A 10,460-nucleotide genomic window follows, 5' to 3' on the forward strand; every position below is an offset into this window, starting at 1 on the left:
GGCTACAATGTTTTCTCATCATTACTTTAGGAAGGAAGACCCCTTAGATTTTAATGTGTAGTGTTTTGTACAACACATTTTATTAAGATAGAAACATTTCCACAGTCATTCTGGTAGTTACTGGATAAATTAACTCTGAATATTAAAATTTGTAAAATACTATTTCATGTTTGTGGTAATTACTGTTCCCTGGGAGGCAATACAGCCAATTAAAAACAACAAAGACAAAAATAAAACAAGTAAATAATAAGCAAATAAATGCAAACAACAAAGTCTGCAAAATAAGGCCGCCCGCAATTTGAATGCACCTGGACCACGCACTTATTCCTACCCCTCGACTCTAAGCACGTGACTCAACCTCTGGAAGCCACCATTTCCTTATCAGGAGGATTAAATGAGATAATCAAGGTGAAGCAGGCCACAGAGTGCCCAGCACCGGCTAGTCCTCAGGAAAGGTATGTACACATGAAAGAGATACAAGAAAGTCTCTGAAAAGGCACCCAGGAATACCACTGACTGCTGGGTCTGAGCACAGAACCTGGGGCCCTCCGGGGGAGTGGAAAGACTACACCATTTTGTGCTCTGTATTTTTAACCAGTGCACGTAATACTTTCCCAAGAAATAAAACAATTCTGAAGTACCTGTGACGGGTCAGATTTCTCAGCGTTGAGGAGCAGGCTCTGCTGCTGAACCCAGGAAGGAGCCAGAGTCTAAGAATACCCACAAAGAAACACATGGCCTATCTGATTTCCAGCGCCTGTCAGGTGATCTCATTTGCTTCACAACAGCCACCATGATCTTAACCAAACAACCCTAAACCAGGGATTTTTCAGACTGGGTTGGTTTTAATCCCTCAGGGGACACTGGCAACAGAGACAGGTCTGGCTGTCACAACCAAAGGGGTGTACTACTACTGGCACCTGGTGGGTAGAGGCCAAGAATGCTGCTAAGCATTCTGGAAGGCACAGTATCTGCCCCAAATGTCAGCAGTCCTGAGTCGGAGAAGGTCTGCAACCAAAGGAACCAGGCTCCTAACCCCAGTTCCCAACCAAACAGACACACAGAGTAAAATGTCCCCTCAAGTGATGCGTGATGAATTCCAACCGTGACAGGTCAGCCTCATAAAGCTAACCAGCACCGCCACTGCTATTTATGCCTCTGAGATCCCAGCAGCTAGAACGGCTTCTAGGTTCGTCTTCCAAACTCCACTCAACTCATTTCAAGACTTTAAAGCATTTATCACTAAGCCTGTCAAAGTTCACGCTCAATGACTTTTAAGAGATGACCGTTCTTTCCCGTTTCCAAATAACATCTGAGGAGCCACAAACTCAAACGATGCCCTACTGATACAACAGGGCCTTGGCGCTAGCAAGTCGTTCTCACGTCTTTCCAGAGACCGTGATATTCTGACGTTTCACTTAATACACTGTCTTGGCATACTGTTCTGTCCATGTTAATTAAAATCCTCCAAATGCTGAAGAAATTAGGAAGAGTCCGTTGTTTCTGATCAAGAAGACAAGAAAAATTAATCAGCAGTTCAGCAACTTTATAAGGAGGCTTGGAAAACGACACACCATAAATTCTCCCCTCTTTAACCGGCCTTATCACAAAGTCCACCACTGTGGCGCGGCTGGCTCCGTCCGCGGAGCGTGCGGGAGTCCTGATCTCCGGGTTGCTGGTTTGGGTCCCATGGGAGGCCTAGGGATTACTTAACAATAAAATCTTAAAAAAGAGTCAACCACGAATGAAGAACTTTGGGAAATATTTTATCAACATTTGGGATTCGTCTTGCCAAAAAGTGCAAAACTGAACCGAGAGGACACCGATCTCTAGCGTTGAGCAGGAACGTCCCTCTGCGGACACTGTTGGTCACACTTTACTGTCCTGGTAACTGCCTGGCTTCTCGTGCCCCTTTTAAAGTGCATGTGCTCCCCGCCAGGCGGGCGCCAGACCCTGTCTTAACACACCCAGTATGCCCGCACTAACAGACCCTCAGGAAGGACCCCCCGCGAAGAGAAGCACACCCTGATCCTCCCTCCGAGACCAAACAGACACACCTACAACAACACATCCACAAAAACCCGAGGTGCGGCAGAGCTGCCCCGTCCCCCCGGAGTCCCTCTCCGTGCGCACCCACAACTTTGTCCCGGTCCAAACCTGCTGGTTCATGATCTAATAATAACCCTAACCCTGACACGGTCTCTACCAGCCCCTGACGACCTTCTTCTGGAAGCCACCGGGTGACTGAGGCAGCGGCGGCGGTCTCGGGGCGCCGGGGGAGCCAGGGGGACTCGGGGGGCTCCGGACGCGCCCCCTCCGTCCAGCCGGCCGCCGCTCGGCCGCTCCCCACGCCTGCAGCACGTGTGCCGGCATTGTGAGCCCGCGCACCCCCCGCGCACCCCGCGCACGCCCGGCCCAGTGCGCATGCCCCGCTCGCACCGTCCTGGCGGAGTCGGAGCCAACCCCCTAAAAAGTCCACCTGGAAGCCGCAAACGGCCGAGGCCGGGACGATGGGGGGAGGGGGCCGCGGGCCCCGCCGGGAGGCCGCCCGGGGCGCCGTCCCCGCCCGGCCCGAGCGCCGCGGCCCCCGGGGCTCAGCAGGCAGGCGCGGGGGGCCGCGGCGCTCACAGCACAAAGCCCGGGGCCGGCCCGCTCCCACCCTCCCCGGCGGGCGGGCGAGGCGGGCGGCGGGAGCCGTGCCAGGCGAAGGCAGGCCGGGCGGCCCCGCGCACCCGCCCGCCCGCCGAACCCCGTGCGCCGCGGCCGCCCAGGCCGGCGCTTTTGTTGTCCGCCCCAACTCCGCGGCGCCGCGCGGCCGCCAGAAGTTTTGCGCGCCTCCCCTCCGCGGCCGGGCCGCCTCCCCTCACCCGCCCGGGCCCCGCCCGCCCCGGCCCGGCCCCCCGCGGCCCCCGACGCCCCCCCCACCGGGCGCCCCCCTCCCCGCGCCCGCGGCACCTGAGCCCCGGGGCCCGCCCCTCGGGGCACCCGCAGCCCCTCCCCCGCAACGTCCTACCGGGTGGTGGGGGAGGGGGCGGGCGCCGGGCCCGGTGCCCGCGGCGGGGCTGCTTCCCCGCTCCCGACCCCCCTCCCGACGCCGGCCCAGCGCCGGGCCCGGCCGGAGGGGCGCCCCCGGCTCGCCCGCGGCCCGCCCGCCCCGGAGGAGGGAGTACTCGGCGGCCGCCGCTCCCCGCGGCCCGGCCCGGCCGGAGCCCCGCCGCCAGCCCGCGCTCACCTGCCAGCTGTCTCCGCAGCAGCAGCGCCGACTGCAGCTCCGTCATCCTCCCGCCGAGGGCCCGGGCCGGCGCCGGGGCTTCCGGGAGGCCGAGGGCGGGCTGCGGCGGCGCCGGGAGCCGGAGGTGCTGAGGAGCGCGGGCCTCCGCGACGGGAGCGCCGGAGCCGGGGCAGGCCGGGCCGGGGCGGCGGGAGCAGCGCCTCGCTGCCGGCGCGGGTCCGCTCGGCTCGGCTCCGCACGGCGCCTCACGCCCGGAAGGGGAGGACGCCCGGGCGACCGCGGCGCGCACTGGGACTCCGCTCGCCCGCTTCCCTCCTCAGCCCGCCCGTCGGCCCCGCCGGTGCCTTCCCCCCGCCACTGCCTCACTGCACGCAGGGCCGCTCCGCGCAGGCGCGCTGGGGCTGCCCACCTCGACTCGGTCCGCCCGCAAGCCCGACCCCTGGGCGGCCCGGCCCCGCCTCCGGCGACGGAACCCCGCCCCCCCGCGCGCCGCCGCCCGGCCGCCGCCATCTTGAGGAGGTCCGGCCTGGCCGACCCCCTCCCCCCCACCGCCCCGCGGACGCCATGACGGGGAGGTTTCGGAGCGCCCGGACGTCACCCCCCGGGTGGCGGCAGGTAGGCGGGAGCGCCAGGGCCGACGAGAGCGGCGGCCGGTCGGTCGGTCGAGCCGAGCTTGGCCCCGGTGTGCCCCGCTTTAAGTGGACCCCAAACGGGCTGCCCGTGCGCTGCTAGTTCACGTTACAGAAGGCGCGGAGACTCCGGGGGCGCAGGGCCTCGCGGCGACCGACACACGGAGCGACCCCGGGGCAGGGGCAGCGCGGAGAGGCCGACTCCGGCCCGTGCGGTTCAAAACGCGGTGCAGGGGGCGCCTGCGGGGCGGAGATGCGGGGCGCCCCCTGTCCCCGCGGCGCGGCCCGGGCCGGAAACCGCGAGGGCGCCGGCGCGGACCCGTTCCCTCCGGGACGCCGGTCCAGGCCGCCCGACGCCGCCGCGGGCGCGGGAAGGACGCGGGCAAGTGCGGCCCCCGCCCACCCGGAACGCCTGAGTCCCGCGAGACCCCCGCGAGACCCCGCGCCCCGCCCCGCGCGCCGGGAACGCTAGGCGACCTCGCAGATCCCGGCGCGTGAGGCCGAACGGGCCCTCAGCGCGCTCGAGGGTGTCTGCGTGGAGGCGGCGAGCCGCCCGGGACGGCCCGGGTCTGGGATCGCTTGGGCGGCGCTCCGGAGGGCGGCCGCCCCGGCTGGAGGAAAGCAGGCCTCTGGGGGCCCTGCAGCTGCCCCCGCTCCCGCTGAACAAGCAGCCCCGCTTTCTGCGCGGGACGCCTCCCTTTTAAAACTTTGGTTTTATGGAAGCAGCCAGTGCGCAGAGTTCGTCATCACTGCGTCCCGGCGCTTGGAGATGCCCTCTCCGCCCCGAAATCCTGCTGCCCCTGCCGACCCCCGTCCGTCTCAAAGCCCCTTCTTCTGGGAGCTACGTCCATTTACTCCGCATAATCCTCGATAATGCTGTTCCTGACTTGGCCGTTTCAGACCCTCTGTGCTCCTGCTGCATCAGATGACGGTTTAACTGTATGTTACCTTCCACCAGTCATTCCCCTAATATCATTAAATCGTCACATTATATCAATCGGTAGTTTTTATGTTAATAGTTGGTAGGTCAAGAGAAATTTGTACACTTTTGTGACTTTGTAAATGTTGACTGTAATGGTTTATAATTGCATTTGTTCCTTAAAACAGACTTTTTTTTTTTTTTTTTTTTTGGCCTAGAGTTTCTGATGATACCTTGTTTTCCTTGCAGTGTCTGGAGTATAATCAATATCCTTACCTTCCCCATCCTACTCCACCCCCCGTTATTGTAGTCTATCAAGCCCTTTTTCTTAGAAATCTCCTTCCATGAAGGCTGTGCACACCCTCTTATCAGGCCTGGTTGTCTTGAGCCATGCCTGCCATAAGGACGTCTTCTAGGGTTCCCCCGGACCACTCTCCTGGGCTCCATCTACATCATCCCATATCTCAAGCATAATTCTTCTTTGTGTATTCTTTCCTTTTGCTGGAGCATATTATCAGATCATTCTGAGACATATGTATGGGGCAAATTTTCTAAGTCCTTCTATGTCCAAAAATGTCAAAGTTTTAAACATCTAAAACTTAATGCCATCTTAGCTGGGTATAGAATTTTATGTTTAAAATCATGTTTTTTCTTCAGCAATATTAAATTATTGATCCATTGTCTTTTGGCATTCCACGATGCTGTTAATTCTTATTCCGTGGTAGATGATCTATTTTTTTTTCTTGGATATTTGTTGCATTCTCTTATTACATCTAGTATTTTAAGGTATGGTGATAGCATACCTTGGTATGTCTATAGGGTGCTCTCTTTTTGTAATTGTGCTCAGAGTGAATTTTGCGGTGAGACAATGGTTGTTTCATTTACATGTAGAGATGAACATAGGATAATGAGATAGTCTGCATTTACCTGCAGTATAAAAAAATATTTTAAAAAGCAATTGATAGGTGCCTGGGTGGCTCAGTCAGTTAAGCTTCTGCCTTTGGCCCAGGTCATAATCCTGGGGTCCTGGGATTGAGCCTTGCTTTGGGCTCCCTGCTCATCGGGGAGCCTGCTTCTCCCTCTGCCTCTGCCCCTCCTTGCTGCTCATGCTCTCTCTCTCTCTTTCTTGCTCTCTTGCTCTCTCTCTCAAAGAAACAAATAAAATCTTTAAAAAAAAAAAAAAAGCAATTGAGGGGCACCTGGGTGGGTCAGTGGGTTAAGCCTCTGCCTTCGGCTCAGGTCATGATCTCAGCGTCCTGGGATCGAGCCCCGCATCGGGCTCTCTGCCCTCTTTGCCTGCTTCTCTGCCTACTTGTGATATCTCTCTCTCTCTCTCTCTGTGTCAAATAAATAAATAAAATATATTTTTTAAATAGATTAAAAAAATTAAAAAGCAATTGATATTTGTATGTTGATCCAGACACTTCGCTAAGCTCTAATCACTTATGTATAGATTATTTTGATTTTCTACAAAAATAATATGTGTACAAATAATGTCATTTCTATGTCTTTCTTTTGAAACATTGCTTCTCTTTGTTTCCTCTCCATGCAGGCTAGGATCTCCAGCAGAGTTGCCTAGAAGACATGGTAGTGGGCGCCCTTGTCTTCTTCCATTTTTAAAGGGACTATTTCAGTGTTTTGCTATTAAGTCTCACGCTACAATTTGGTTTTTGGTTTGGTGGGGGGGTTGTTTGTTTATTTTGTTTGTTTTTTGGGAGGTTTTTTTGTTGTTTTTTGTTTTTTGTTTTGTAGATCCTTTTAACAGATTAAGGAAGTTCCCTGCCATACCTTGCTAATTTAGATTTATTCTTATAATAATCCCCAAATCTTTATCTCCTCTTTAGATCTTTCACCAGAAGCTGCTATTGGCACACTCCCCTAACATTGTATTCACTTACTTCGCAAGTGTTTGTTGAGCACCTGCTATAAGCTAAAGGTGGATTTTAGGGGCATCTGGTGGTTCAGTTGGCTGAGTGTCTGACTCTTGATTTCCACTCAGGTCACAATGTCTGGGTTGTGAGGTTGAGCCCTGTGTCAGGCTCTGTTCTCAGCATGGAATCTGCTTGGGATTCTCTCCTCCCTCTACCCTTTCCACTCATGTGCGCTCTCTCTCTCTAAAATAAATAAATTAATAAAATATTTAATTAAAATAATAAATATGGGGGCACCTGGGTGACTCAGTGGGTTAAGCTTCTGCCTTCAGCTCAGATCATGATCCCAGGGTCCTGGGATCGAGCCCCGCATCGGGCTCTCTGCTTAGCCGGGAGCCTGCTTCCCCCTCTCTCTCTGCCTACTTGTGATCTCTCTCTCTCTGTCAAATAAATAAAATTTTTTTAATTAATAAAATAATAAATGTGATTTTTAAGACAAGGTCTGGGAGTAAACTAGGCACATCATCTCAGATCCCTACTGTCATGGCACCAGTAACCAGTAGGAGAGAACAGTTGGTAAAAAAAAACCTAAACAAATATGGAACAATTCAGCTTTGGATTACAATCAGGGATATGATGGAAATAAATAGGGTGAGTGAATGACGCAAGAAAAAGGGTCAATACTAGATAAGGTAGTCAGGGAAGTCCTCTCCCAAGAGAAGGTATTTGGACTGAGCTCTGCATTCCAAACAGGAGATAACAATTTGAGGATTCCGGGCAGGGGAAGCAGCTACTGTTCAGGCCCTCAGAGAGGTAAGAGGTCAGCTTGTCCAAAGGCTAGAAAGCTGAGCATGGGTGGGCTGGGTCCACTGGAGCCCAGTGAGGAGGGCCTCAAGAGAGGCAGGCAGGGACCATCTTGCAAGGGACCTTGCTGACCACAGCAGAGAGTCTGGATTTTAGCTCAGTTGTGGTGGAAGCCTTGGCAGGGGTGTGATCTGATTTACATGGTCGAAATCTCCCTTGGTGCTTATAGAAAAGAGAAGAGTTTTCTGGAAGACCCGTTGGAAGGCTACTGCACAAGATGAGGCAAAAAAATGGGATGACTCGAGTCAGGACAGGAGTGGGGATGGTAACAGGCGTGAGAAAGGGGATGGGGAATGGATTTGAGATACATCCTGGGAGTAAGAAGGAAGGGCTTGCTGGCAGATTGAATGTAGGTGAATGAGAAAGACGATTCCTAGGTTTATGACTCCTGGAATAAATGAGATGGTTTGAAAAAGACAGAAGGGAAAATGGGCTTTTGTGTGGGGTTATCTACTTGGAGGACGTCTGTTTTAGCTGTTTATTAGGCATCTAAGCAGAGATGTTGAATTAGCAGACACATACCTACACCTGGACTGCAGAGAAGAGAGAGACGAGGCCAAAGCTTCAAGATAACACATTGGGAGATAGCAGCATAGGCTTCCCAGGGAGAACGTGTAAGTGTGATAAGATTTTTTTTTCCTTAAGCCTAAAAATGAGCCCAGCCATCTGAGCATCCAGCCCTCTGAGGTCAGGTAGAGGAGGAGGAACTGGCAGTGGAGGCTGAGAATGTGGACAAAAGGAGAAAACCTCAGATGGGAGGACATGTTCCCAGGAGGAAGGAACGGTCAGCTGTCACGTGCTGCTGAGAAGGATGTGGGCCAAGACGCGTACACTGAACCTTGAACCCAGGCACCTGTTGCTCGCCTGGACCAGAGAAGCTTTGTAGAGCACACTTGAGCGCCGTGGGCTGAAGGCTGAACGCGGTGAGAGACCATGGTTCTCGGTGCTGAGGGCTTACACGCAGTTTGTGGTCAGGAACTGAAAGCTCATAGATCCAGCTCAGTAGTACTTTTTTCTGGTGATGCTCAACTGGTCGGGTGCATGTGGAGAAGGACGATCGGTGGGTGCCCCGATCTGTAAGTGGAGAGAGATGGAGACAGGCGAGTGCGTCGAGGGTATGTGAAGAAAGCGACTGTGTCTTGTCTGAATAGACAGGGATGTGGAAACTGGAAGGAGCTGATCGGTAGCAGAGAAATGACACCAACAATCAATGGAGTCTTGATGAGGTTGAAGAACGTGGTATAGTCACTAGACCAAACGAGCTGGGAGGACCGGAAATGCCGGTCATGGTGCGTGGCTTGGAATCCAGAATCTGTTTATGGTGTCAAGGCTGTGTCACGTGAAGGTGGGACAGGCTGGCTGGTGGGTGGGGGGCGGCGGTCAAGGAGGGGACAGGCAGGAGTCCTGGATAGGTCATTCCTGTGGGTCATGAAGTCCCCAAGGACAATGACTGCCGTGGGATGGAGAGGATGGCTACGAGGCAGGGGCTAAAGTCATTGGTGAAGGGGTCCGTCAGGACTGGCAGTGGACCCACCAGATGGCATTGGCTTGGGAAGAGCTCAGGGTCAGGGAATAAAAAGGAGAAACATCTGGAAAGCAGCAACGGGGGCAGCAGAAGCTAGGTCTGCCGGCACGGGGACCAGCAGAGAGTCAGTGAAACAGCCTTCCTTTGGGAGGGTGAGGACACGGTCCTTATGTGAGGGGCGCCGTGCGTACCTCTGACCACGCGTCAGAAGCTCAGTGCTTCCTCTCCAGACCTCCATCACGAGCAATGGTGCCCACTCACCTTGGTCAGACACCGGACGGTCAGCCTTGGTGCCTCCCTCTCCCCACTAGAGTTGGCCGATCACCAAGGCCTAAATGTTCCCTCCTTCCTATTCCTGTGGACACTCCTGGATCCAGGCCTGTGGCCACTACCAGGGCCTCAGTGAGGGTCTCCTGGCCACTGGTCTTGACACTCTCTCCCCTCATCTAGTCTCTGCAGCAACAGAGAAACATCCAAAATGCAAACCTGCTGTTGTCTCATTCCGACTGGAAGCTCCGCAGTGGCCCTGTATGAGGCTTAGATCGAAGCTCCCGGAAACCATCTGCCCTCCCCTGGGGCTCCAGCTCCATCCTGAATCTCTCCTCCTCTGCCTCTTGTGAACACTCTCCACCCCAGACAGCACTTTTCTCCGTCCTCCGAAAAGTCAAACTGTTTGAGTTCTGTTTATTGTTTCTTTGCATGTTTGTTTTTGGCACCTTTGCTATAGCAATGGCCCAGAATATTCTTTCCTAATAGGCATCTGGGGGACTCCTGCTAATTCATTATTCAGGTCGTTGAACCAATTCCCTCCTTTCTCATTCTCAAAAGTAATCTTACTTTCTGCTTCCCATGCCCAGCGTATACACCATCTCGTGTTCCCGCACTGTCGTGCACATCGTGGTGTTTTTCCTATTCATGTGTCTGTAAGCCTTGTGACAGCAGTTTCCTTCTCTGTCCTCAGAACTCAAAGCAACGATGCATGGTGGGCACTCGGCAAATATCTGTTGAGTGAATAAGGCTACTCCATTAAATTAATAACAGGATAATCTTTCAAAATTACTGTAGGCTGATGCTTATTAAATCCGGCACAGAGTGGTGTGGCAAGGTGTTCTTAAAGCTGCAGAAGAAGCCTCTCTTGGGTTGTTAGTCTGGTTCATTTTTTTGAGATTAGCGAGTAAACAGCCCTTAAAGCTAACCCTATAACTGTACAGGCTTGTGTCAGGAAAGAAGAAAGAACACTTCACAAGCTAAGTATCTACTGGACAAGTCAGAAAAGCAAAGTAAGCCCCAAGAATGGCATCGAGGCCTCTGGACAGCCCACGTACAAAACACGTGCAGCGGGACCCCTACCTCACGCCACATGCGAAAATGACCTTGAAATGGATCAGGCGTGTAAAGACAAGGGCTGAAACTAGAAAAC

General features: G+C 54.2%; 1 protein-coding gene across 2 annotated transcripts in view; it reads right to left on the reverse strand.

Moving 5' to 3' along the window:
• The window catches only part of UBE2G1 (ubiquitin conjugating enzyme E2 G1), a 101,437-nt gene extending 98,989 nt beyond the window's left edge, over positions 1 to 2,448 (reverse strand). The window contains exon 1 of one of the 2 annotated variants that reach the window (XR_004280445.1): positions 2,207 to 2,448. Coding sequence is in view for 1 of the 2 variants with exons in the window: in XM_032320105.1 (XP_032175996.1) it covers positions 2,207 to 2,426 (220 nt within the window). In the remaining variant the exon portion in view is untranslated. The remainder of the gene's footprint in view (positions 1 to 2,206) is intronic. The other variant, XM_032320105.1, reaches the window with a different exon arrangement.
• Between the last annotated feature and the right edge of the window lie 8,012 nt (positions 2,449 to 10,460).

The sequence above is a fragment of the Mustela erminea genome, chromosome 18 (genome assembly GCF_009829155.1).
Source record: "Mustela erminea isolate mMusErm1 chromosome 18, mMusErm1.Pri, whole genome shotgun sequence".
Classification (NCBI taxonomy): domain Eukaryota; kingdom Metazoa; phylum Chordata; class Mammalia; order Carnivora; family Mustelidae; genus Mustela; species Mustela erminea.